Source organism: Suncus etruscus, chromosome 14 (genome assembly GCF_024139225.1).
Source record: "Suncus etruscus isolate mSunEtr1 chromosome 14, mSunEtr1.pri.cur, whole genome shotgun sequence".
Classification (NCBI taxonomy): Eukaryota; Metazoa; Chordata; class Mammalia; order Eulipotyphla; family Soricidae; genus Suncus; species Suncus etruscus.
Window position 1 is genome coordinate 66,875,956 of NC_064861.1, and position 27,900 is coordinate 66,903,855.

Sequence of the window (27,900 nt, forward strand, 5' to 3'; positions counted from 1 at the left end):
TTGGTTGTTAGAGTTTGGGCCTCATGATTTCATTGTTGTTGACTTTGGCTTGGATATTTAGTTCTGTCCTTTTTAACATTACCAAGCCTTTGCTCCCCATCCCTCATCCTTTCATATTGTCATTCTCCTCCTTCACTCAATGTTTTTCCTTTTTCTCACTATATTCTATTCATCACAGCACTTAGTACAAGAGCTAAGAGTTGGAATTGACCTAGATGTCCAACCACAGACAAATGGATCATGAAGATGTGGTACATATACACAATATAGCTGTAAGGATGCATTTTGATGGGAAGTTCATCTCAACCCCTCTCCCAAATGTATCTAGAACTAGATCCAAAGAGTGGAAGAAAAATAAACCTGTGAGATAGCATGGTACGGTGATACTTCTGGAAATGTTTTCCCTGGGTGGAGGGGATCTTGTTTTCAATACAGAGTGGGAAGAGAAGAGCAGTTAGAGGAGAAATGTCCTTCTGTGTTGATCAAAACCTGTTCTTTGGATCATGAAGAAAGTGAGCACTTCTAGCCAGGGAAGCACCCACCTCACCCTGCAACCTTTACTGATGCCTGTGCCACAACTGCAGAAAGAAAGAGCCGCCAGAAACCTTTCACTTCTGCAGGGGCGGGGTGTTGCAGAGACGGAGTGTGAGTGTCTCCAGCTTTTGAAATCGAACGATGCTGAGCTCAGGTTCCAGGAGTCCAGCTCAGAGCTCCTGTTTGCCCTGTTCTGGCTCCATGCTCTGCTCCTCTGCTGGTAGACAGTTGGTAGTACGTGGCACCGTGGAGTGGGAGAGGGGAGATTTTAGATGTGTCCTCCAAAGTGCAGGGACCAAAGATGCAGAGGAAAAAAAGGGAGGCCAGAACAATAGTACAGCAGCTAAGGCACTTACTGTACACATGGCCAACCCTAGTACCATCCTGGACATCCCATATGGTTCCTGAGCCCACCAGGAGTGATTCTTGAGTGCAGAGTCAGGAGTAACCCCTGAGCATCACTGGGCTTAGTTAAAAAAAAAAAAAAAGAAAACAAGGGCCCGGAGAGATGGCACAGCGGCGTTTGCCTTGCAAGCAGCCGATCCAGGACCAAAGGTGGTTGGTTTGAATCCCGGTGTCCCATATGGTCCCCCGTGCCTGCCAGGAGCTATTTCTGAGCAGACAGCCAGGAGTAACCCCTGAGCACAGCCGGGTGTGACCCAAAAACCAAACAACAACAACAACAACAAAATAACAATAACAACATAAAAGGCTCATTTTCATCACATGAGCAAGACAGATTTTGGAATCACCGAAAAGTAGGTGGAAGAAAAAACTTGTTTGTTTTTTTTTTGTTTTGTTTTTGTTTTTGGGCCACACCCGGCTTTGCTCAGGGGTGACTCCTGGCTATCCGCTCAGAAATAGCTCCTGGCAGGCACAGGGGACCATATGGGACACCGGGATTTGAACCAACCACCTTTGGTCCTGGATCGGCTGCTTGCGAGGCAAATGCCGCTGTGCTATCTCTCTGGGCCCGGAAGAAAGAACTTGTGCAATGACTCTCTAGAGTCTCTGAGCCTAGAATCTCTAGAATTCTGTAGGGTTTAAGCTCTGAGCTTCTGCTGGCTACTCTTATACAGTGGCAAAATGGTTTAGATCTCATCTGATCTCCCTTTCTCCCACAGCACTAGAGCAGGTAAATGAAATCCCAAAGGGTTGCAAGATATCTGTTATCTGGGCCTAAATATTCTTCAGTTGACAAGTGTTTTTCCCCAAAGGAGTGGACTGACCAGGAAAGAGGTCCAGGATGCAGAAAGAAGAGAAAGGTGTTTCAAACCACTTACAGGACAAGAATTCACCATTAGCCAGAAGAAGGACAAACACAGGATGATCTCGCTTATCTGTGATACATGGAATAACGGGACAAGGGAGTGCAATGTCTTAAGGGAGGGATGCCTAGATCACCCTAGGTTCCAGAGTATAGAAAGGAGCAGGGCAGAGATGGAAAGAAACCTGGGGGGAAGAAGAGACAGATGGGAAACAATGGGGGAATGGATCAAGGAGATTCAATCCCATCGGTGGTGTCAGGAGTGGGTACAGCTAAGTATCCCAAGCACAGAGTCAGCATAAGCTCCAAACTTCAACAGTCAGACTTAAAAAATTGCCAGTTAAGTTGGCAGGTGTGTGTGTGTGTGTGTGTGTGTGTGTGTGTGTGTGTGTGTGTGTGTGTAGCTGGTGATGAGATCAGTAAGGAACACAATATGTCTAAAACTCAGCTCTGTATAACTTTGTAAACAAGGTGCTTTAATAAAAATATAAAAAATAAACTCTATAAAGCTGTGTACCTATCTATCTTCTATATATGAACATGTGCTGGCGGTGGTGTTCAGAAGTTACTCTTGACTCTGATCTCAAAAATCGCTCCTGGCAGGCTCATGGGACTATATGGGATGCCGGGATTCGAACCACCATCTGTTCTGAGTTGGCTGCGTGCAAGGCAAATACCCTACCTGCTGCACTATTGCTCTGGCCCTATGTGTGTGTTTGCATGCGCTATATGTATCTAAGTTTTGTGCATGAGCTTTGTGTGTGTATTTTTGTGCATGTATGTACAAGTATGACATCTATCTTCTATGTATAAATATATGTATATGTATGTGTATTTTTGTTTTTGTTTTTGGGTCACACCCGGCAATGCTCAGGGGTTACTCCTGGCAACACGCTCAGAAATTGCTCCTGGCAGGCTCGAGGGACCATATGGGACACCGGGATTCGAACCAATGACTTTCTGCATGAAAGGCAAACGCCTTACCTCCATGCTATCTCTCCAGCCCCGTATGTGTGTGTTTATGCCTATATCTACTCTATAAATGCATATGTGTGTACATGGACACATATGTGTGTGAAGTATCTATCTTTTATATATTAAAGTCTGTGTATTGTGTGTATGTATGCATAGATGTATATATCTTTATTCTATGTTTTAGTTAGTTTTTTTTGTATGTATCATCTATAGATGAATGTAGCTAATCACATGTGTTAGGAAATATCTAGTCATGGGGTCAGAGAGATATTATGGAGATAGGGTATTTGCCTTGCATGCAGAGAGACAGTGGTTCGAATCCTGGCATCCCATATGGTCCCCCGAGCCTGCCAAGAGTGATTTCTGAACGTAGAGTCAGGAGTAACCCCTGAGCATTGCCGGGTGTGACCCAAAAATAAAAACAAACAAACAAACAAAAAATCTAGTCACTATGTCGCTTGTGTCACTTGCCTGTCTTGGGGAATGTATAGAAATGGGTCAATCCTAAGGAAATGAAGCCTATGAAGGTCAAGAAGTCAAGAAGCCCCCTGTCCTTCTCTCTTGTTTACACTTGACCCCCATCTGTAAACTGTTGAAAATAGACTGATAGGTAACAGTAACAGTTATTCACTGTAATCATCTCCCCTCTCTCTCCAGCATCTCAGGAAAGAGTTAACGGGAGAATTCCAGATGTTTGAAGAGAGGACAAATTCCTGCCTGGGAGAGGAGGTGTGAGGGGAGGTGGGGAGCAGAGAGGAGGGCCTGGTTACCCTGAACCAATAGCATGAAAAATTCAGGCCCAACGCCCACACCCGGAGGTGACTATTTCAGGAGCTGGGACAGCTGAGCTCATTGTCATTGTCCCCAGCCAAGCAGCACCAGGCTCTGCAGCTCCAAGGTAAAATCTCAAGCCTGAGGCTTTTTACTGAACTGACCATTCTGGTGAGCTGCCTTTCCCTACAGGGCATCAAGATGCTTGTGGGAGAACAATTTCCTCCTGGTACTTGAGTGCTCCTTATAGCCCAAGTAATGGTTTGGAACATGACCTATTACTATTACTATCTTCCTAGCACTATCCTGATGGCCTGATCTCTGCCAGGAGCAGGGCTTGCTTGGTCAGAATATGGGGTGGAGGGGCTCTGGAAAGGATAAAGCACAAATGCTAGAATAGTTTAATGATTTTTGTGTCTTTCCCTGGGGTGTCCCTGTGAGCAAGAGTGGTTAAACTTTGACCACGAATAAATATCAACGGCCACAGTTAGCAAAATCTTGTGGACATCAGCAACACTCAAGCCTAAGAACTCTGCTAACAAGGAGAATGAGCTCTGGGCTTAGGCTCTGGACTCTGGGCTCTGGCTCCAGCTCTCCTTCCTGACTCTCCTATTCCTCTCCTTTAAGCAGGGCCCCCAAAAAGGAGTTTGGCAAGACACTTCCAGAAAAATTCTTAGCCCCCTTCTTAGTCATGGGGGGGCGCTGATTTTTTCTTCTGGGGCCTTCTACTTGTCCCCACAGGTTTTATTTGGGATGGACTCATACATGATTCAGATGAACACCAAGGGCAATGCCCACTCCGTTCTGGGTGGGAGAAGCTCATCGCTGGGGAAAGCCAAAGGTAGGAAGGCCAGATGGTCCGTGCAGCCCTCGGTCATGGCCAACAAGACTTTCAACCCCATCCGGGCTATTGTGGACACCATGAAGGTCAAGCCGAATCCCAACAAAACCACAATTTCTCTGTCCATTGGTGAGTTGGGGTTCCCCCATCCCTGATTCTCCAGCGCTGTATGGAGAAGGTAGAAACAGAGGGTGAGTCTGAGTACTGAGCTCAGAAGAGACATCCCTTGGTGATTTGCTCTTTTCCTGCCATGAAAAGGGGACCCTACTGTGTTTGGAAACCTGCCCACAGACCCTGAAGTCACTCAAGCCATGAAGGATGCCCTGGACTCGAGCAAGTACAACGGCTATGCACCATCCATTGGTAAGTTCTCTCCTTGTATCTGACATGTCCAAACTTTGGCAAAAGGAAGAGAGTTCTAGAAATTCTTCTATGTCCAAATACCTGGTTCCTGCAGAGTCTAAGACAGGATAGGAAGGGGGCTTGGGAAATCTGTCTCAGGCCTCAAGATGCTTAAAGCTTCAACATTCAGGGTCAGGAAGGACAGCACAGTGGGCGGGTCCTGGCTGCACAGACATATCACCAGTGTATTTTACTCCTCCATGTTTATTCCTTCTCTATATGTTGAAGGTTGATTTTCATTATAATCCCAATTACATTCAAAAGGAACCATAAACATGACACTATACTTTAAGGGTGGAGAGACCCTGTATCTCCTAGGCCAAGGGAATTCCCTCTCTAATGCCCCCAATTTTTACTATGCCTATGCAGGAAAAAAACGGGAGGGGGGCACAAAATAGTTTTTTAAATCTGTTTATTTATTTACTTTTATTTTTATCTTTTTTGACTTCTTTGTTTTGGTGTTGATATTGAAGTTGATGTCCCCAATCTTATTTTATGTTATTTTCTCTTTCTCTTTCTTTTTGCGCTCTGGCATGGTTTTATTTCAGGACTGAGACTATTAAGTGGTGCTTGCATTTAGTGCTGTAATGCTCACTGGATATTTTATTCGATATTTCTTTTTGTATTGTTGTGGTATTTCAATTTCTTTTTTCCTGTCCTCTCTCAAACTGAGGTTGAGAGCCTCTAGAAGGACTACACCCATTTTTGGCTTATTTGATTTGTACCCCACTTTATTGCTTTTTCTTTCTTCAAACAAAACCACATAACTTGAACTGTCTAGTTTTGCCTCTCAAACAGAGGGGGAAATAAGGGAGCGTACCAGGACCAACCAGATATATGATCACTAAGTATTAAGCTAGACACAGGGGGACCACTTATTCTAGCAGCCTGGAGGGTGAGGGTGGGGGATATGGGATGCAGGATGGGAATGGGGGTGGAGGGAGGGCAAGTTTGGTGATGGAAATTCCCCTAATTCAATGTTAATATGTGCCTAAAATACTACTGTGAAAGATATGTAAGCCAATATGGTCAAAATAAAAATTATTAAAAAAAAAGGAGCCATAAAAAGGTAAAAAAAAAAAAAAACAACCCAAGAACAAGTTGTTGGGAGAAATTTTTCTGGTTTTGTCCTCCCCCTTCCCTCCCTCCCTTCTTCTTTCCTTCCTTCCTTCCTTCCTTCCTTCCTTCCTTCCTTCCTTCCTTCCTTCCTTCCTTCCTTCCTTCCTTCCTTCCTTCCTTCCTTCCTTCCTTCCTTCCTTCCTTCCTTCCTTCTTTTTCTTCCTTCCCTCCTTCTCTCCCTTCCTTCCACTTCCCTCCCTCCTTCCTTCCTTCCTCCCTTCCACTTTCCTCCCTCCCTCCCTCCTTCCCTCCCTCCCTCCTTCCTTCCTTCCTCCTTTCCTTCCTTCCTTCCTTCCTTCCTTCCTTCCTTCCTTCCTTCCTTCCTTCCTTCCTTCCTTCCTTCCTTCCTTCCTTCCTCCCTCCCTCCCTCTCTCCTTCCTTCCTTCCTTCCTCCCTCCCTCCCTCTCTCCTTCCTTCCTTCCTTCCTTCCTTCCTTCCTTCCTTCCTTCCTTCCTTCCTTCCTTCCTTCCTTCCTTCCTTCCTTCCTTCCTTCCTTCCTTCCTTCCTTTCTTCCTTCCTCCTACCTTCCTTCCACCATTACTGGCAGGACTCTGGGGGCTCTGGGGACACTATGGAATGCCCAAGATTGGTAAGCACCCTTCCCACTGCACCTTACTCTTGCCCCCGTGTTTTCTGGGCTACAAACAGTGGTGGTGCTTTGGACTCTCTAACATAGTGGCGTCTGGAGGCTATGGTTGTCTGTTGTACTCTCTTTAACCCTGGGAGAAATTATTCTCATGCAAGATTAATTCTTTCCATCTATTTAAACTTTTTGTTTTGTTTTGTTTTGTTTTTGGCAGACCTGCCTTGCTGAATGCTTACTCCTGGCTTTAAGCACAGGGATTATTTCTCACCAGAAGTAATACTTGGGGGTACTATAAGAGATGCTGGGGAATTAAACCCAGGTTGGCCATGTGCAAAGCAAGCCCTGTAGCCTTTGTGCTAGCTGTACTATCTCTCTGGCTGGCTCCTCTATTCAACTTTTTAAGCCTAAACATGTCTCAGCAGGGAAGATCTCTCCACCTAGTCCCTGGGCATCAGTGCTTAATCCACAAGAGCCTGTGATTAATGTGTGTAAAATAAGATAGAATTTGTTCATTTGCTTGCTTGGGGGCTGTTCTTGGCAAGGTGTTTGGGGATGTTTCTGGTGGAACTCAGGGAATGATGGGATGCTGAGGAATCAAACCTAGACCTCCTCCATTTTAGCCCTTGTGCTATCTCCCAGACCCTAAACTATAGAATTACAAAAAAAAAAAATCAATGAGATCTTTGGGGGGGCATGGTTTGAAGGTTTTTTACTTATAGTCCATCATGTTTCACACAACAATAACAAAATTAAATAAAGCTTAATGTGACAATTTAAGGTATAAGACATTGACGCCTATTCAAAGTAGTAGAAAACAAATACAAGCAGAAAAACAAAAATGCAGTCTTTCTTTATTCAACAACTTTGCAGAGGAGATCAGCATTTTATGGCCAAAGCAAACACAAATGATGACTTAGTGAAATGTTCTTAAAACAAGGAAGTGTTGGTTTATATAAGAGAATAAATATTTTTGTTTTGTTTTGTTTTGTTTTTGGGTCACACCCGGCAGCGCTCAGGGTGTTACTCCTGGCTCTATGCTCAGAAATCGCTCCTGGCAGGCTCGGGGACCATATGGGATGCTGAGATTCGAACCACTGTCCTTCTGCATGCAAGTCAAATGCCTTACCTCCATGCTATCTCTCCAGCCCCGAGAATAAATGTTTATTAATCCTTTTATTGTCTTAATAAAGACTAAATTTATTAGGTCCAACATGATAAAAGTTTGCCTTTGGGCTTGCTAACTGAAGACAGTTTCTTTGTAAAGCAATTTAGTAAAATCAAGTAGTCTTAGATTTTAAATTTGCACATCGACCTTTAGACACCCTGAGCAAGAGTATCATTAAAAAAGAAAGCCATTTCACAATAATATTAATAGGTGTATTATTTAATACAAAAAGTTAGTTATAGCCTTAAAAATAGGGCTGGAGCAGCCGGAGAGATAGCATGAAGGTAGGGCATTTGCCTTGCATGCAGAAGGACTGTGATTCAAATCTCAACATCCCACATGTTCCCCCAGCCTGCCAGGAGCGATTTCTGAGCATAGAGCCAGGAGCAATCCCCGAGTGCTGCTGGGTGTGACCCAAAAACCAAAACCAAAACCAAACATCAAAACCAAAAAAGGAGGGTTGGAGCAATAGCATAGTGGGTGGAGCATTGCCTTTGCAAGTGGCCAATCTGGCTTCAATCCCCCATATACCATGTGCCCCCCCCCCCGAGTATGACCCCCCGAGTATGCCAGGAGTAATTTCTGAGCACAGAGCTCTGAATTTCAATGGGTCTGGCCCCAAACCAAAAATAAAATAAAATGCAGCGGGGGGCAGGGGGAGAAAGAGAGGGACAGAGACAGAGAGACAGAGAGAGATAAAGAGAGACAGACTGAGAGACAGAGACAGAGACAAAGAGAGAGTGAGAGAGAGAGAGAGAGAGAGAGAGAGAGAGAGAGAGAGAGAGAGAGAGAGAGAGAGAGAGAGAGTTAATCTCTTGCCTTGTACAGGGCAGGAACCTTGGTATTAACATATGGTCCCCTGAGCACTGGGAAGAATGTAGGAGTGATTTAGGAATTTAGAGACAATCTAAATCCTATACTTGAAGGATAATTAATCATACTCGCAGAAATGACAGCGGTGCAGAAAATTTGATAGTCTGGAGAACTTGTTTTAACTGTGCTTGTTATCAAATATAAAATAGTAAAGGTGATATTTTCCTTTGGTGGCTGGAAGTGTGGAAGTGAAGCTGAGTGTCTGTGCTCTGGGGAGGGACTGGGGGACCCTCAAGTTCTGGGGACTCAAGAACCTCACTGGGGAGGAAACTCCGGCTTCTTTCTTTCAGGCTACCTGTCCAGCCGGGAGGAGGTGGCTTCTTATTACCACTGTCCAGAGGCACCCCTGGAAGCCAAGGTGAGCCCCAAATGTCAGCTCTGAGTGGTGCAGGCTAACCGCTACCTTTTTCTTGTAGAGAACAAGGTGGGGCCAGGGTGTATGTGCCTGTGTATGTGGGGGGATAGAAACAGCTATATATGGCTTCTCTGTAACTAGATGTTGCTATCAAGACAACCTTCAGCTACGTGTACAATGTCATTAACAATCTGATAAGCTCTGATAATGACAGGGCACACACCTTAGAGTCCTTCTCAAGGAAGGTCAAGGGACCCAGAGGTCACTCTATATCTGATTCTCTGCAATGGTTAAAGAACAGTCACAGGACACCAAATAATTAACATCCTTTATCTTACCCAGGATTCACAATAAAGGGAAGTAGGAAGTAGTTTTGTTGGTCACTGTAAGGTCAACCAACGGGTACTGGGACAGGAGCTGGCATCAGCGCCACATGTGAGCACTGCCCTATCCCTCTGGTCTGCTTTGAAGACCATGTTTCTCAGCATCGCAGGAATGCCTGAATTTCAGACAAGTCAGGCAGGTTGAGTTCATGTCAAAATAACCAGACCTTCTCCATCCCACACAAAGAGCAGGTTGGAATCATTTCTCATGAACACTGGTAGGGCCAACCGTTAAAGCTTTCAACAGTGATTTATTTCAATAGGCCTTTCAATAGTAATTTAGGTCTTGTACATGGTGCATATTTTTAATATGTAGTGTTGGACCTATTCATTTATTTTTGTAAGGCTTAAAACTGCTCTTTTGGGGCCAGAGAGATAGTATGGAGGTAAGGTGTTTGCCTTGCGTACATTTGAATCCTGGCATCCCATATGGTCCCCTGAGCCTGCCAGGAGTGATTTCTGAGCATAGAGCCAGGAATAACCCCTGAGCAGCCGGGTGTGACCCAAAAACCAACCCAACCCAAACCAAGCAAAACAAAACAAAAAACCTGCTCTTTCTCAGGCTGGAGAGATAAAATAATGTGTAGGGCCTTTGTCTCACGTGCAACTGACTAGAGTTCAATCCTTTATGGTCCCTCAAGCCCACCAGGAGTAAATCCTGAGCACAGAGATAGAAGTTCCAGGTGTGGCCAAATAAAAACAAACAAACCAAAAATCAAACCAAACCAAACCAAACCAACCAAACAAAAATGTTCTTTTTTTATCACATTTGATAAGAGTTTGTTCTTGTTCTCAACACATTCATCACTCAGAATTTTGGTGGTTGTTTGGAAGTTCTAATCCGGGGGTTCTTTGCTTTCCTTCCCAGGATGTCATTTTGACAAGTGGCTGCAGCCAGGCGATTGAACTTTGTTTAGCGGTGCTGGCTAACCCAGGGCAAAACATCCTCGTTCCAAGGCCTGGCTTCTCTCTCTACAGGACCTTGGCTGAGTCTATGGGAATTGAGGTCAAGCTCTACAACTTACTGGTAAATGACCTTTACATTTTTGACTCAGGTGCTCAGCTGGGTGGTGTAAAAATATGGAACCATCATCTCAGCAGAAAAAGATCTGGAATTGGAGAGAGCAGGGATGAGGCCACAGACACGTTAACTTTATTAATCATACCTACATGTTGATTAAAATATAAAATATAAAGTCTAATGCCCACATGTGGGGTGAGGCCACACTAGGCACTGTGCTTCTATCCCCTCAGGAGGATGGGTCTGAAGATGAAGGATAATGGCGGAGAAATAATTCACAAGCAGTCACTTAGTTTCATTGGAGTCAACTCACTTAATTCCCTCAGGACTTTTCTCTGCCATGAGCCTTTGAGCTATGTCTTTCTCTCAGGAACTCTTGTCTCCCTTGCTTCTCTCTATGCTGCTTATTCCATCTCTCTCTCTCTCTCTCTCTCTCTCTCTCTCTCTCTCTCTCTCTCTCTCTCTCTCTCTCTCTCTCTCTCCCTCCCTCCCTCCCTCTCTCTCTCTCTCTCTCTCTCTCCCTTGCTTCTCTCTATGCTGCTTATTCCATCTCTCTCTCTCTCTCTCTCTCTCTCTCTCTCTCTCTCTCTCTCTCTCTCTCTCTCGCTCCTTCCTCTAACCTCCCCCAAACGAGCACCTTTTTTATTTTTTATTCAAAACTGCCCACCCATCCCAGGTGTGGGAAGGTCTGACCATCCAAGTGGGATTAACATCTCAAAGAAAAGCTTTAGGTAAAAGGGCATTGGGGGAGGTGTTACCTTACATCTCAAAGAAAAGCTTTACTTACACCTACAATTTTTGGTTTCATCATAGTGTCCCCCTTTTCTTCTACCCCAGCCAGACAAATCTTGGGAGATCGACCTGAAACAACTGGAGTCTCTGATTGACGATGAAACAGCTTGTCTCATCATCAATAACCCATCAAATCCATGCGGCTCTGTGTTCAGTAAAAGCCATCTCCAGAAAATTCTGGAGGGTAAGTCCAGCAGACGCTTCTTGACAAGAGAGGAGCTGAGAACAGAATCTTTTCATGATTTCCAGGAAGGAAAAAAAGAATCTTTTGCTAAATTCCAAGTCTAGGAAAGAGTTTGGGGAGTTCAAGTTGGGGTATCTACTGAGTTGGGAACCCCAGAGTGAAAGGATTTGCCCGAGAGGTGGAGAAAAAGGCAGTTCTTGCCCCTTCACCACATTCCTGCCATGGAAGCCAGGGCTTGACCCATTTTGTCCAGTCCCTGGGAAAAAGATAAGAGCCATGGAAGGAGAAAAACAACAACAACAACAACAAAATGCAGATCTGTCAGGGTGGGGAGCATGAAGAAGTGCACCCCACGGGAGATGATTTTTGGGCATTGTTTTTCCCTGCAGTGGCCGCGAGGCAGTGTGTGCCCATCTTAGCTGATGAGATCTACGGAGACATGGTGAGTGGTATGCAGACTGGGGGCATTAGGCATGGCTGGCTGCAACCCTTTATGAGCCCTTTATGCCAACATATCAGTCTCCTTGAGCTTCCCATGAGGACGTGGCCAATCAACTCCACCCCCCGTTCCCCCAGGTCCCCCGTGGTTCATTTGGTTAAAAAGCCTGACTTGAGTGGATGGGAAAGTATTTGGAGACTCTGGTCTTGTGGAGCAGTGATGGCTAATCTTTCTGAGCCCGAGTGCCCAAACTGCCGCACAATGCCTGGTCCTCCCAATAAGCCAGTCCTGCCCTGTTGCCAGGTGAGCTGCAAAGCAGACACCGGCACACTCGCCTCTGGCCACACCGCATATCTTTTTGTTTGTTTGTTTGTTTTTTGTTTTTTGTTTTTTGGGTCACACCCGGCTGTGCTCAGGGGTTACTCCTGGCTGTCTGCTCAGAAATAGCTCCTGGCAGGCACGGGGGACCATATGGGACACCGGGATTCGAACCAACCACCTTCGGTCCTGGATCGGCTGCTTGCAAGGCAAACACCGCTGTGCTATCTCCGGGCCCGCACCGCATATCTTAATTGCGGACCTTCTGGCTTGCCAGCTGCAAGGCCTTCACGTGCCACCGCTGGCACCCGTGCCATAAGTTCGCCATCGAGGTTAGGAATTGGTGAGCTTTGAGTTGGCAGCCAACACACTCAAATGCCTCTTTTGTAATGGTATCCCAGACTCTCACCGGAGAGTTATATGCTAACGTTTGGACTCCCAAATAGTTCTAAAATATGTGCAGTTATGCCCTCCATAGTGTAGAGAGGTTCCTGCTTTAGGCAACACCCCCATGCAGGCTAGGATAGCACCCCAATCTTCAAGTCTCTTTCTAAGAAGTCACATGGATCAATTCCCCAACCTTTCTTTTTTTTTTTTTTTAATTTACTTATTTCTTGACCAATTGATTGATTGGTTGTTGGGCCACACTCAGTGGCGCTCAGGGGTTACTCTTGGCTATGCACTCAGAAATCGCCCCGGCAGACTGGGGGACCATATGGGTGCCGGAAATCAAACTCAGGTCCCTACTGGGTCAGCTGCTTGCAAGGCAAATGCCTCACCACTGTGCTATGTCTCTGGCCCCTTCTATCCAACCTTTCTAAGATCCATACAGCTCTGCTTTCTACAGCAAAGATGGGCCTAGAGTTCCAGAACTCAGAATTCACTTTGAGGCTAGTGACACTCTCTAGCGGTGCCTTCCTGGAGTCCAATGTGCGTTGGGATGAGTGTTTGCAACTCAGTTAAGGTTTTCTTTGTTTCAGACCAGAAATAGGCTTAATAACTCTGGTTGGTCACTTCAGAAACCTCTCAGGGTACCTCCCCCCCCCCCCCCAGGCTTTTGAAGTGCTTCATGTAATGTTAAGCCATTATGAGAAGAGGATTTTGGGGAAGAATGGAGACTTCTGTAGCAAAATTTCTTCACAGGTGTTTTCAGGCCCCAAATTTGAGCCCATGGCCCGCCTCAGCAGCAATGTGCCTATCCTGTCCTGTGGGGGGCTGGCCAAGCGCTGGTTGGTTCCTGGCTGGAGGATGGGCTGGATCCTCATTCATGACCGCAGAGACATCTTTGGCAATGAGGTGAGCACTGCACAAAGTGGGTGTGTTTCTTCTTTCTTCAGGGCACTGGCCCTGGAGTTCTGGGTGCATGGAAAAATAAAGAGGGTTCTTATAATAAGGCATTCCTCCATCACTCCAAACTCAGCTGGAATCTGGTCCCACTTTAATAGGCCCATTGGCAAGGGGCGTAGGAACCAAAATTTAACAATGGCTTCTAACATTATGGGAGGGCTTGTGGAAGATTGCCTTTGATAGTTATGGCTTTATTTTAGTTATTTGTGTTTGTTTGGGGAGCCACACCTGGTAGTACTTATTGGTTACTCCTGCCTCTGCACTCAGGGATCACTCCTGGTGGTCCTGCGGGGAATTTTATAGGATGCCAGGGATCAAATCTGGATCGACATGTGCCAGACAAAGCACCCTTCCTAGCTCTTTAGTCCCGATAGTCACGATTTTAATTTGAAGTCTCAGGACACCCATCTGAGATCAGCATTCAGATCATCCCTGTTTTGCAGTTGAGGAAAACAGGCACAGAGAAGCTATTTGATGTGCCCTGAGCCATAAACAGGCACGGCATCAGGTGTCTGGTCTGAGAGGGTCACGTGGCCTTATCAGTTTCTCAAAGATCTATAGATCTGACAAAGGTGCTGGGACTGTGCTGTACTTAGGGGTGCCTGCCTGGCATGCATTGGACCCAGCAGTACTTGCATTATTAGGGGTTCCCTGTAGGACCCTCAGGCCTTTACACTGAAGCCCTCGCCAGCCTCCTGAGCACTGCTTGGAAGCTGCCTCTCCTCCCCCATAAACAAAACCCTTTGAGAGAGAAAACTCAGAGCTGCATGAGAAAGGCCATTTACATGTTTAGATCCGAGAAGGACTGGTGAAGCTGAGCCAGCGCATCCTGGGGCCCTGCACCATCGTCCAGGGGGCACTCAAGAGCATCCTGCACCGCACCCCTCCTGAATTCTATCAGGACACTCTTGGCTTCCTCAAGGTAGGTGGGGGCTCCCTGGGATCCCCATGGTGTCCGAGAGGCCAGTAGTGCCATGGGGAATGCTGGGGCCTCCTATTTGTTTTATTCTGGGCTGCATCATGTAGTGCTCAGGGGTTACTCCTGGCTCTGCATCTCAGGAATCACTCCTGGCGGGCTCGGGGACTATATGGGATGCTGGGGATTGAACCTACGGCAACTACCTCAGGTCTCCCCATATTTTTTATTTTGCTTATAGGCTGGAGGATTCTAGATGAGACTCCTAGTCCCAAGGTGGCCTCTGAGCCCACACCTTGACCCAAGTCCCCTTTGTTTCTGGCGTTCCTTTTTCTTGAGGTGCCTCCACATTTCTTTTTGTTGTGGTTTGGGGCCACACCCAACAGTGCTTAGGGCTTATTCCTGGTTCTGCACTCAGGAATCACTCCTGGCAGGCTTGGGCAGGGGTGGTGGTGGTAAACCATATGGGATGTTGAAGATTGAATCTGGGTCAGCTGTGTGTAAGGCAAAAACCCTCCTCTCTGCTATCCCTCCAATTCTGCCACCATTTTTTTTTTCTTCTGGTTTTTGAACTATACCTACTGGTGCTCAATGCTCTGCACTCAGGAATTACTCCTGGCAGTGCTCTTGGGACTGTAATGCCAGAACAAGCAGCCATGTGCAAGGCAAAGGCTTTTCCAGATGTGCTATTCTTCCAGCTCAGAACCACGTTTTCTTACTGGCTGCTCATGCCAGCAAAGCCTACGAGGTGCTCCCCACTCCCCACCTTCTTCTTGGGCTCTGCAGGGAGTCCCTGACTTCTCTCCTTACTCCCACCCATGATCTCTCTCACAGTCCAACGCTGACCTGTGCTACGGGGCATTGGCCGCCATCCCAGGCCTCCAGCCCATCCGTCCCTCCGGGGCCATGTACCTTATGGTAAGTTGGTGGGACCAGTGTCTGGGCAACAGCAGGAAGCCCCTAAGTGCCAGAATAGCCTGTGAAATTCCTGAGGCAGTTTAGGACTTACCTTGTTCTGATGGGCCTGCACACAGGATTTTACCTCAATGTTTAAATGGCTTTGAGGAACTCAGCTCCCCCATACAAGGTTCTTTCCCAGGGTTGAGTACAGCTCCCTGAGGGTGCAGGGGAATATTTGGGGGATATACTTGTTTTCAGAATGACTTGGGGTTGCTATTTGTAGGTGAGACATACCAAATGTCTTGCAAGGTGTGTTTCTATGCAATGGAGAATTTCCTGCTCTCTAATGATGATGCCACCTTAATAAAAAAAATTTAGGGGTCAGAGAGATAGTATAGTGGTTAGAGCATTTGCCTTACATGTGGCTGACCCCAGTTCAATCCTTGGCACCCTATATTGTTCCCACACACTTCTGGGAATGATTCCTGGGCACTGCTGGTTGTGGCCCCCAAATCAAGCAAACAAACGAAAAGTAAAAGAACAACTCCAGGGACTAGAGTGAGGTTTTGGGGTACGTGGTTTGCATGTAGGAAGTCCAGGTGTGAGCCCCAGGTCCTCTGAATATCCTCATGAGCAATCCCCAAGCACCAAACTGAGAGTAACACCTGGACACTGCTTGGTGTGGTCCCCTAAACTCCCCCTCGCCACACCCTTAAATTCCTATCATTTCATTCATCAGCTTTCAATATGTAAATAAATTGAAGCAGAAATAGGAATAGGCCCTCTCATCCTGTGAACCGTCCTGTGTGCACCCAAGGGCCAGTTATCTTATTTACAGTAGCAAAACTCCAGGCACTGTCTCTGCTGTCATTTCTGGCATTGTGAAGAGTTATGGGATGTCACTTGTTCACTGTCCTTACCTGACCCTTCCTATCTGCTGCTGCCTAGGTCGGAATAGAAATGGAACATTTCCCAGAATTCCATAATGACGTGCAGTTCACTGAGCGCTTACTGGCCGAGCAATCCGTCCACTGCCTCCCAGCCACGGTGTGTACCTAATTCCAGATCTTCCTTTCTATTGGTCCCAGCCCCACCCCTCAGCACTGACCTTCCCTAGCTTTTCTCCCCAGTGGAGTAGATCAAAATTTCATAAGATTCAAGTGGCTTGGGGCCAGAGTGGTGGCTAGGGTGTTTGCCTTGCACACAGCTGACCGAGGACGGACCCATATGGTCCCCCAAGCCAGGAGCTATTTCTGAGCATATAGTCAGGAGTAGTCCCCGAGCATCACGGGATATGGCCCCAAACTCCAAAATAAATAACTAAATAACTAAATAAATAAATAAATAAATAAATAAATAAATAAATAAATAAATATTCAAGTGGCTTGGCCCCTCCTGCAACCCGAAAGACAGCCCAGGGTTTGAGGCATTTGCCTTGCTTGTGGTCCCTGGCAGCCCGATCCCTGGCCCAGACCCCTGAGTCTCACAGTGGTAAATTGAGCAAAGAGTCAGGAATCCTGAGCACTGAGCACTGCCATGGGTGACCCCCAAACAGCCTGTTCCTCCTGCCCTGACCTATCATCACTGACATATCATCAGGGGACTGGAGCTATATAGCACAGCAGGACGTGCATTTGTGTTGCTTGCAGCCAACCAGAGTTTGAACTCCAACATCCTATACAGTCCTCCAAGCCTGGCAGACTTGGAACGATTTCTCAGTGCAGAGCCAGAAGTAAATCCTGAGTGCCACCTGGTGTGGCCCAAAAACCAAAACCAAAACCTAATGTATCCTCACTGGGAAGATAGGCAGTGGCCAGACTTTCTGAGGGAGAGGAAGGCAAGCTGGTCTCCACCCAGAACCAGTTCCCAGAGAGGAACTAATCCAGCCTCAGGCAGAGTGGCCTCTTTGAAGGCCCCGAGAATCCCCACATCCTTGAGTCTCCATGTCCCAGAGGCTTCCTTCCCCTTGCCTGTGGCCCTGGTCCTCTGTTCTGAGAATGACCAAGCTTTTTTTTCTGCAGTGCTTCGAGTACCCCAACTTCTTCCGAGTAGTCATCACAGTGCCCGAGGTGATGATGTTGGAGGCCTGCGGGCGTATCCGGCAGTTCTGCGAACAGCATTACCAGAGCGCAGAGGGCTGCCACGAGGACTGTGACAAGTAATGTCACAGATGGGGTGGGCCTGCCCCCTCTCCAGGAACTAGGCACCCTACCTGGGACAGAGCCCCAAAACACTGTGCCACAAGCTCAGAACGACTCCTGAATACCCCCCATACTCCCACCCTTTGTCCCCAGTTCCATACACATCCACACTCTGAAACCGGCTTCTCCTCCCGCTGCTGGGCAGCGGCAAATCCCTCTGTGTAATACCCCCAGGCCCCAGGGGTATTGGAGATGACAGGGAATTCACAGCTCAAGGCTGGAATGCTGCACAGCAGGCTGAGCACAAGCTGTGTGTGTTGGAGGCCTGGATTCAATTCCCAGCACTGCGAGGGTCCCACCCAGCATGGCTGTGACTCCTGAGCACAGACCTGGAAGCAGTACATGAGCACCAATGGGTGTGTCCCTCCCTAAAAAAATAAAAGCAGGAAAGTTTCTGATGACAGAAATAGAAAGTTGGCAGACATTGGGCTCCCCTAAACATTCAACCTCTACTCAAAAACATTTGCTCAGCCAAGAACACAGAGTCACCCCCAAAATCCCAACTGAGGCCTAGCCTCTCTTTAGGTCGGTCTCGCTTTATGCAACTAAGTCTCATTTCTTTCTGGTCTATCTTGCTTTAAGCAGCAATGACAGGAAAGAAGTTGGGGACACATAGATTTAGTGCCGTCCATTCCAACATGATTTAGGAAATTGGTGAGGTCCCTGAGAGAAATCTTTTATAGATTAGTTTTATACATGATTATTTAATGATGCAAATAAATATCCTTGAATTGACCTACTTTCTAGATGTAGACACGCCTGTACCATGTTCTGTCATGTTGGGAGCATTATGCTCCGAAGTATTAGAGGGTGTCTTCCCCAGGCTAAACTGCAGTGAGGGCCAGAAGTGTGTTCCCTTGTCATTGTTCTAGAATGATTATTGCTTTGCCTGTGATGTGGATATTGATTTATTGATATATATATTATATTACCTTGTCATGTGTTTTCTAAGAAACATTTATATTAAGAAGATCCTTTATTTTGCCAAGGGCATAAATTATTGTTTTTTTTTTCTTTTATAAAAAATAAACTACCAAGTTTGCACCTCTGTGTTCTTTATTCCTCCTTCCCTCTCAGAGAAATTTATCTCTCCAGGCACTGTTCTTGTTTCCTTTGGATGGATGCATTAGCCACTGTCTCTTTTCATTTCTTTGAGATGTGCTCATGTTTGTAGTTAGTTAAGAAACAAAATTTCAAGGGGCAGAGTGATAGTATGACAGGTAGGGCGCTTGCCTTGATGCATCTGACCCAGGTTTGGTCTCCAACACCCTCTATGGCCTATGAGGCTGTCATGAGTGATTCCTGAGTGCAGAACCAGAAGTAAGCCCTGAGTTCTGCCATCTGTAGCCCCAAAATAAAACCAAGGAAACAAAATTCTGAAACATCTTTGGGGGCCCAACATCCACTTTTCTCCTAACAAATGAGCACACTCAGAGTAGCCTCAACCTCTGGCCCCGAACATTCTGGCCTTGGAATCCAAGTCTCTTGTCTAGCTCCACTGTCCACTCATGGGGATGAACATGGACCGCTGGGCCAGAGCATGTCAGGGCCCACGTGTTTTAGGGGTTCCTCTGAAATTCCTCTTTGGAGACGTTGGCGTCTTTCCTCTAGGCCTCTAGAGGAGGGAAAACAGTTGTGAGGGAGGAATAAATAAGTCTTTAGGAGCCTGGAGGTTCCTCATGAGGAGGAGTTTTCCTTATCTACAAGAAGAATCTGGGTCTCCACCCAAGCAGTTTCACCCATTTACTTTCTTTATGAAACATAAACATCAAATATATCTCCTCCCAGTCTATTTTTGATTTCCCTTAGCTCATGGGAAAATGTACTTTTCCATTTTTTTCCACCCACTCAAAATAAATGGACAATCATGGAGATGAAAAGATTAGTTTCTGGGGCCAGAGTGATAGCACAGCAGGGATTGTGTTTGCTTTGCACACATCTGACCTAGATTTGATTCCAGCAGCCCCCATGGTCCTCTGAGCCTGTCAGAAGTTATTCCTGAGTTCAGAATTACGAGTAAACCCTGAATATTTCCAGATATGGCCCCAAATCAAAACACCAGAAATATTTACTTGAGTTCCTATGTCCATTAGTCTCTGATTACATCTCCTCTGGGATCTGTTTTCTTCCTGTGGTCTCTGCCCTATAGTTTGCACCCTACCCTAGTGCCATGGCTCCCCAGGTGCTTGATTTTCACCTGGACCACCCCTTGGTATATCCTTGGGGTCTACAAGTGGTAAATGACCCAGTTTAGAAATGCTACTACATGTTCCCACCCCACTCATGCCCACATCTTGAAATGACTTTCCAGATGTGTCTGTGCTGTCTTCATGCTCCACTAAGATACACACTACCTCATTAGGACATTTCTTTTCATTTTCTCTACACGTGATTGATGTGATTTATACACACACACACACACACACACACACACACACACACATTTGAGGCGGTTGGATTACAACCAATTGTGCTCAGGGTTTACTCCTGGCTCTGCACTCAGGCATCATTCCTGTCAGTGCTTGTGGGATCATATCAAGTACCAGAGATCAGCCACTTGCAAGGCAAGTGCCCTCCACTTTGTCCTATTGCTCTGACCCTAGTCCTCTTTATTCCTCAATTGCTCTTGTTCTAATACAAGTTTTCCAAGAAACTACTAGATATGTACAGGCTAAATTGGCAGGGTCTGATTCCAAAACACCTTCACCCTTTCTTTGAAGCCACACTGGGGGGTTGATCTTCCAAGCTGAGAGAGATTCTTTGCAAGGAAAAACCTCTGTTTCATGCTTTTCCCAGGGCAGAAGCCACATATGCTTGTGACCATTTAAGGGCTGTAACTCTACAACTATCTCTCCCTCCTGGCACCCATCTTTCCTCTCCCTATTTCCATCACCCTCCTCACATCCATCCTTCTGCCAGCCTGTTTCCATTACTTGAGGGACTCACATCAGAAGGGTTGCAAATCTAGGTTCAAAGTTATTTTACATGTATGTGAATGTGCTGGGAGTTTTTCTTTATCTTTATTATTTATTACTATTTTCAAATAAATTATGACTCTGTTTTACAATTTAGCTTCCTGTGGCTATGGAATGACAGATGACATTTCTTGATTATTTCTTTAGAAGGATGGGAGGGGAGCTTCCCTAGAAGTGCTATGGGACTTGCTCCCATAACTCTTGGCTCTGCCATGGAGACCTGACAGTTCTGGCCCAGGCAGGGGTGTGGTGCTGCTCTAGACAGCAGTACTGGTCATAGGGCCACACCCAGCATGTCACTTGGTGCCTGTGTTCAAATTCAGGGTTCTTGTTCAGCCCTATGAGCTCTCTATCTCCTGCCTGGATAGCATTTCTGAGATGTTCTTCAGACCCTGGATGTTTTTAAAATAAAACCAGGAGCTCTGGGTGGGGCTTGCATTCAAAGGAGTTTATTTGCTTGTTTTGGTCAGGCTCAGGGGGTACTCAGGGCTTACTCATGGCTTTGTATTTAGGGATCAATCCTGGTAGAATAAGGGGGACAAAACGAGGTGCCAGGAATTGAAGCCAGATTGGCTGTGTGTAAGGCAAGCAGTCTACTCGCTGTACTGTCTCTCCTACTCATACCCAGAGAGGTTTAAAATTATTCATTGGTAGTGGTGGGGGCAGCGTTGGAACATTCTAGCAAAAGACAGAGTGCAACAGTCAAAGGCAAGGAAGACAGTCCAAGTGCTGAGGTTATGCCTGGCTTGTGCCAGGCCCTGAGCTTATCTCTGCCACAGTGGCCTCCTAGCCTTGTTTCTCTGCCCTCTCCTCTCTTGCTTAGAGTCTGAATATATGGAAAAAGCTTTGCATATGGAGACCCAGGTTTAATCCTTGAAACCTTATGGAAACACCACCAGAGTGATTCCCCAAAACTCATGTTCTATCCGTTGAACCACATATGGTCCCCCCACCCCAATCAAGCAACCAAGCCACTAAACTGCCCCTGCTCCCTAGCTCCTGGAGCATGTGATCACATGTGACACCTCTAAATTTCACAGAACTGTCAGCCCAGGAGGAGCACAGCAAATCTGATGTGAAAGTTGTATAGATGCCCACTGAACTCAAAGAGCAAAACCAATAAAATGCAGGAGGCTCCCCTAGCAATGATCAGCTCAGTAAATCCTCAATGACTTTAGTTTATCTCACCATTGTGAGCTATAACAATTAAAAATTGACTTTATTGATATATACTTTTTGAGAATTACATTCACCATTTTGTTGTAACAATCAATATAAAATAAATTTGTTTGTTCTTGCTAAGGGAGTAGGCTTGAGGTGGGGTAGAATGGGAAACTAGGGACAATGGTAGAAGGAAGGTTACACTGGGGATGGAAATGGCATTCATACTGAATGCCCCAAACAATTGCATTATGTAAATTTATTTTAATGTTGTGAATTAATGTTTAAATAAATTTAAAAATAAATTAATTAAAATATTAAAAATTATAAAAACAAAAAAATTCTTTTCTGGGGGCCAGAGTATACCAGTGTAGGACATGTGCCTTGTATGTGGCCAAGCTGGGTTCAATCTCCAGCATTTCATATGGTTACCTGAGCCCTACCTAGAGTGATTCCTGAGCGCAGAGCTTAGATCATATCTGGGTGTGGCCTAAAAACAAACAAAAATTTTTCTTCTCTATATGGGCAGATGTAGAGTTTGTTACAACATAGATGAATCATCTCTGAAGATGTGGCCCAAACCTGTACATCAAGATCATAAATATTAATACTTATAGGCATCTTTATTATTAACAACCTATTATTGTTTTCTTTATTACAACAATAAAATAAATTAAAAATGTTTTTGTTTTTGAACCATATCCAACAGTACTTATTCTGTGCTCTATGCTCAAGGATCCCTTCTGAAGGGCTTGGGAAACTATGTATTGTCAGCCACATGTAAGACAAGTGCCTTATCCACTCTCCTATTGCTCAGACCAATAAACAGGTTTTTAAAGAGTTTTTAATTTACGTAGGCATCAAAATGATGAAGACAAAGTCCACAGCTTCCTTAGCAGTTAGTTGTCTTTATGAGAAGGGGAAGAACAGTTAGAAAGTTCCGGTTTAACTATAGACTCCTTGTATGATCATTTACTCTCCCCTCGGTGCTTTTGTGGTGTATGGAAGACTTCTGCTTCGTCATGTATGGTAAAATCAGACCTCTGTATCTAGAGATCTTAGTGTCTGTACAGCTCAAGGAATGGAGTTTATGATGAAGTCTTTCTTTGTGGTTCTAGCAGTTCTGCTTCTTCAGTGTCGTTTTAATCCATCTTCTGTAGTTGGTGGTCTTCAGGGGTAAAGAAACCCTGTATCTCTCAGGCCAAGGAAATTCCCTCTATAATATCCCCAATAGTTACTTTGCCTATGCAGAGGCAAAAAGAAAAAAAAAGCACAAAATAATTATTTTATCTACATATATATTGATTGATTGATTGATTTTTTTGACTTCTTTATTTTGGTGTAGATATTGAAGTTGATATCTCCAATTTTATTTTATTTTATTTTATCTTTCTCTTTCTTTTTTGCACTCTGGCATGGTTTGATTTCAGGACCGAGACTATTGTGTGGTGCTTGTCTTTATTGCTGTAGTGCTCACTGGATATTTAATTTGATATTTCTTTCTGTATTGTTGTGGTGTTTCAATTACCTTTTTCATGTCCTCTCTCAAACTGAGGTTGAAAGCCTCTAGAAGGACTCTGCCCATTTTCAGCTTATTTGATTTTTTTTTACCCCATTCTATTGCCTTTTTTTCCTTCAAACAAAACCACATAACTCGAACTATCTCTCTCAAATAGAGGGGGAAACAAGGTACCAGAATCAAACAGATATATGATCACTAATAGTAAGCTAGACAAAGAGGGGACCACCTACTCTAGCATGGGGGGGTGAGGGTGGGGGATATGGGTTTCAGGAAGAGAACGGGGATGGGGGGAAGACAAGTTTGGTGATGGGTATTCCCCTGATTCAATGTTAATATGGACCCAGAATACTACTGTGAAAGATATGTAAGCCAATATGATAAAAATAAAAGTTAAAAAATATTATTGGATTGGGCCGGAGAGATAGCATGGAGGTAAGGCGTTTGCCTTTCATGCAGAAGGTCATCGGTTCGAATCCCGGCGTCCCATATGGTCCCCCGTGCCTGCCAGGAGCAATTTCTGAGCATGAAGCCAGGAGTAACCCCTGAGCACTGCCGGGTGTGACCCAAAAACCACAAAAAAAAAAATATTATTGGGGTCGGGGCGGTGGCACTAGAGGTAAGGTGTCTGCCTTGCCAGTGCTAGCCTAGGACAGACCACGGTTCGATCCCCCGGCATCTCATATGGTCCCCCAAGCCAGGAGTGACTTCTGAGTGCATAGCCAGGAGTAACCCCTGAGCATCACCGGGTGTGGCCCAAAAACCAAAAAAAAAAAAATTATCTCCCAATTCTCACAGCCACCAAGCAGTTTTACCTGGAAATTAGATTACAAATATAATTTTGTCTGCTGCAAAATTTCACTGCAAGTTCAATTCATAGATTTAACTGTTCTACGTGAAAATTAAAAGTTGACTACAGGGGCCGGAGAGATAGCATGGAGGTAAGGCGTTTGCCTTTCATGCAGAAGGTCATCAGTTCGAATCCCGGCGTCCCATATGGTCCCCTGTGCGTGCCAGGAGCAATTTCTGAGCATGGAGCCAGGAGTATCCCCTGAGCACTGCCGGGTTGACCCAAAAAACACACATACAAAAAAAAGTTGACTACAAAAGGAGCAGGATGTAAGACTGAATAGAAACATTGTATTGTACTTGGGAGAATCTAATAAACTAAACCAATTAATATTAAAAAAAAAGAAAGTTCCGTTTTTTTCAAGATTTCTTCTGAAACATTGGTGCAGAACTTGGTCAGTGACCCATCAACTGCTTATTAAGCAAACTATGTGGGCCAATAGGACAGAAGCATCCTTGTGATGATAAGGAGAAAGGGAAATAAATAAGACAAGTGCAGGGTCCTGGATATTTGCTTTTTTGCATCCTTCTAAAGGTTTTGTAGCTTCTGTTTCTGAGTAGATGGATGGTCAGTATACCTGTAACATTGCTATTTAACGGTGGGGGCAAAGGTCAGGGAGGCTCATGGAGTGGGTGGGATCACAATGAGGCAGCAGCTGGGGGACAAGAAGAGGGCCTGTGAAACTTTCTGACCTTGGTGACTGTTTTGAGATGTGCTGACCCGGACCTTTGGTGCATGTTCTGCTCTGGCTCAGTTCTGTTCGCCTTCCCTGAAATCCACTGACCATGCTTTGCATCTTGAAACTCTTCCCTACTGGCCCTCTCAGAGGAAATTAGAGCAGTGAAGATGCAGGCTGGGTCCTAAGGAGATGTGTCCGGTGCTGGTCAGCTCCTTTCTACTCAGTTTTGGTGGTAGTTGTGGTAGTTGTAGTTTGTGAACTACACCTGGCAGTGATCAGGAGCTATTCCTGACGTTTCAGCAGTGATCCTTGGAGGATTTGAACCACATGCAATTCTGGGGTTTGGAACTAGGTTGAATTTTATGCAAAGCAAGTGTTTTCTCTGTCTTCTTTTTTAAAATTTAATTATTTATTTTTTTGAAAATTTAAACACCATGATCACAAGGTTGTTCATACTACAGTTTTTCCTCCCCACATGATGATTACAGTCATGCAATGTACAAAAACCTTCACCAGTGCACATTTCCCACCACCAATGTCAAAAGTTTTTCTTTTACCCTCCCTGATCCCCTCTATCCTTTCATCCACCTTTTCTTTGTCTTCTTTATTATTTCTCCCCCCTCCTTCTATTTCCCTCTCCTTATTTTTTGTTTTGGGATCACACCTAGAAGTTCTCAGTGCTCACTCCTAATTGTGCTTGGGGGATCATACATAAAACTGGGGTTGAGAGGCAGGAGAGATAGTACAGCAGTAGGGAGTTTGCTTTGCATGCAGTCTATCCAGGACCAATGGGGGTTCAAATCCTGGTATCCCATATGGTCCTCTGATCCTGCCAGGAGTGACTTCTGAGCATAGAGCCGGGAGTCACCTCAGAGCAGTGCTGGGTGTGATCCAAAAACAAAAAAACAAAAACAAACAAACAAAAAAACAACCCCCCAAAAACCCAAAAACAAAAAACCCTGGAGTTGACTGTAGGTAAGGCTGGCTCCTTTGGCCCTGTACTATATCTCTGGCTACACTCTACCCATTGTGAGCAGGGCAATCTAAGGCTCTGTATTGATCAGATTAGATTCGGATCACCCCTAAACACCACACATTGTCCTAGCAATTCACCTCTAAGTGATAGATAATAGCAAAAATGTAAAAAACAGACCTAGAAAGATGATCATGTTTTTAAGTTAGAGTTCCCCTAAGAAGAAGCCTTGATTCTGGATACTTAAAAATCTGAGAAGAGTTGGGCCTAGAAAATGAATTCTTTGGAATCCTTTGGAGAATGTTAGTTTAGTAGGACAATTGCCTTGCACATGGCCAATTATAGTTTGATCTCTGGCATCCCACATGGTCTTCTGAATACCGCCAGGAGTGATTCTTAAGCACAGAGCCCCGTAACCTCAAAACAAAACAAAAAATAACCAAACTCAAACAAAAAAGGAATCCTTTGAGGGGATATTATTATATCTGGACAGCAGCTTCATAATCTAATTCTCCATGGTGCAGAGAAAACCATAGCAGAGAAGCTGACATCTGATTGGGACCCAGTGAAGAGCTGACTCCATGGTGTTGAGATGGTGCCTGTGCTCAGCCAGGGGCAAGATTCCTGTCCCTCGCCCACTGCCCACCAGGTGACATGTGAACAGGTGTAGCAAGTCAGCCCCTGAAGAGGTTGACTGATGGAGGGATGGAGGATGAGTCTTCTTGGCTCAAGCTCAAGGCCACAACCCTCACTCATTGGACAATCTGCCAAGAAAAGGATCCTGGAACTTTCAAAGAACAGGACTGAGAGTTTGGGGTAAGGGCCAGGCATCCGACTCTGCTTTCATTGTTCTGGCTCGGCCGCGATCCAGGGGGACAGGAGATCCACCGACAGATTTTTCTGCTCTTGCTCTGAAGTGGCCAGCCGGTAGCCCAGTAAACTCATGGCCTGGTGACACATGTTCTGGATCTGCAGTACTTTTTCATAAGGCAAGGCTTGGCGCCAGGCCTGGGATACTTTGAGGGCATTCCTGGCATCAACCACAAAGGCGTATTTCCCCAGGCCTGAGCCTCGGGTGATGTTATGCACCCAAATCTGCAGCCACGGCAAGAATTCCAACCTGGCAAATTCATACATCTGGGCTGTGAGCTCCAGAGGCGACCTGACCAGGTCCTCATAACGCAGCAGTAGATAGCGCTGCCTCAGGGCCGGGGGCAAGGCCTGCACTGCGTGGTAGATGTCTAGGTGGGCCTGGCAGACGATGCGCATTATGGCATAGTCCCTCTCCTTTCTGGAGAGCGACTGCCACTGAGGCCCCAGGACAATGCGCCTATCCATCTCCAGATCCTTGACTAAATGTTCCCGGGAACGGAACACGGCCCGAGGGTCACGCACCAGGTGAATGATGTGCAAGTTGAGGGCCGGGTCCCTGAGCAATGGGATCAGTCCCCGTAGGTGGAGGAAACGCACCTCCTTGAGCACCACGTGGCTGTAGGACCGACAGGCCTCCTCCACCACTTGCAGGGGCTGCATACGGCATACTTGTCTGCAGTGGCTCGGGAGGATGACCTGGTCCCTGGAGAAGAGGCTGCAGGCCGGAGGAGAACACAACGCTGGGCTGGTGTACCATAGGAACAGGGTCTCCGCCTGGTTCGGCTGTAGCTGTTGTTTCTTGTAGGCATCATAGACGCTCATGTCGCAGAGGAAGATGGCGCGCATGAGATCCCGAATGGCCATCTGAAGGTTGCGGGCGCTGCTGTTGGGGAAGGTTGCCCACACGTGCCAGGCGGGCTCCATCAGGTAGAAGACGTCTGGGTGCTGCCCCAGGAGCTGGCCCACAAAAGTGGAACCTGAGCGCCAGGATGACAGCACCAGCACGTGCATGGGCCTTGACTTTCCATTGACTGAGTTGTCACGGTGGGTAGAGAACAGGAGCAGGAACAGGAATAGGGTCACCAGCAAGACCAGCAGGAGATGTAGCCGCGCTTTTCCTGGGAGAGCCATCCTACTGGGGCAAGCAGATGGGCTTCGTTAGGCAGCTCTCTTGATCACTGTATGCCAGGCTTTTTTGTTTGTTCGTTTGTTTGGGGGCTGCACCTGGTGGTGCTCAGGGGGGTTACTCCTGACTCTGGGCTCAGAAATTGCTCCGAGCAGGCTCGGGGGACCATATGGGATATCAAGAATCCAACCCAGGTCCATCCTGGGTTGGCAGCGTGCAAGGCAAATGCCCTACTGCCGTGCTATCTCTCCAGCTCCTGCCAGGTTTTTTCTAGGGAAAATGCTCTGTCTCTACTACAAGCCACCCAGAAGCCATTGGGGGTGTAGGACGCTCCAGCTCTGTTCCATCCCTAGGC

General features: G+C 46.0%; 2 protein-coding genes across 2 annotated transcripts; one reads left to right on the forward strand and one right to left on the reverse strand.

Annotated features, from left to right (window-relative positions):
• Positions 1-3,621: 3,621 nt before the first annotated feature.
• TAT (tyrosine aminotransferase) lies at positions 3,622-17,727 on the forward strand. The gene is made up of 12 exons (XM_049786409.1): positions 3,622-3,674; positions 4,289-4,517; positions 4,647-4,751; positions 8,824-8,891; positions 10,140-10,298; positions 11,130-11,268; positions 11,658-11,710; positions 13,169-13,321; positions 14,166-14,294; positions 15,123-15,206; positions 16,137-16,235; positions 17,210-17,727. The coding sequence occupies exons 2-12, from the start codon at positions 4,301-4,303 to the stop codon at positions 17,348-17,350; spliced, it is 1,347 nt and encodes a 448-aa protein (XP_049642366.1). The 5' UTR covers positions 3,622-3,674; positions 4,289-4,300; the 3' UTR covers positions 17,351-17,727.
• An 8,662-nt stretch (positions 17,728-26,389) lies between these two features.
• Positions 26,390-27,550, reverse strand: CHST4 (carbohydrate sulfotransferase 4). The gene has a single exon (XM_049787437.1). The coding sequence runs from the start codon at positions 27,548-27,550 to the stop codon at positions 26,390-26,392; it is 1,161 nt and encodes a 386-aa protein (XP_049643394.1).
• Between the last annotated feature and the right edge of the window lie 350 nt (positions 27,551-27,900).

Excerpts from the sequence above, each read along its gene's own strand:
- TAT (XM_049786409.1), top strand. The coding sequence starts at position 4,301 with ATGGACTCATACATGATTCAGATGAACACCAAGGGCAATGCCCACTCC. Across the intron at positions 11,711-13,168 it reads ATGAGATCTACGGAGACATG|GTGTTTTCAGGCCCCAAATT; the intron begins GTGAGTGGTATG and ends ATTTCTTCACAG. Across the intron at positions 13,322-14,165 it reads GAGACATCTTTGGCAATGAG|ATCCGAGAAGGACTGGTGAA; the intron begins GTGAGCACTGCA and ends TTACATGTTTAG.
- CHST4 (XM_049787437.1), bottom strand. The coding sequence starts at position 27,550 with ATGGCTCTCCCAGGAAAAGCGCGGCTACATCTCCTGCTGGTCTTGCTG.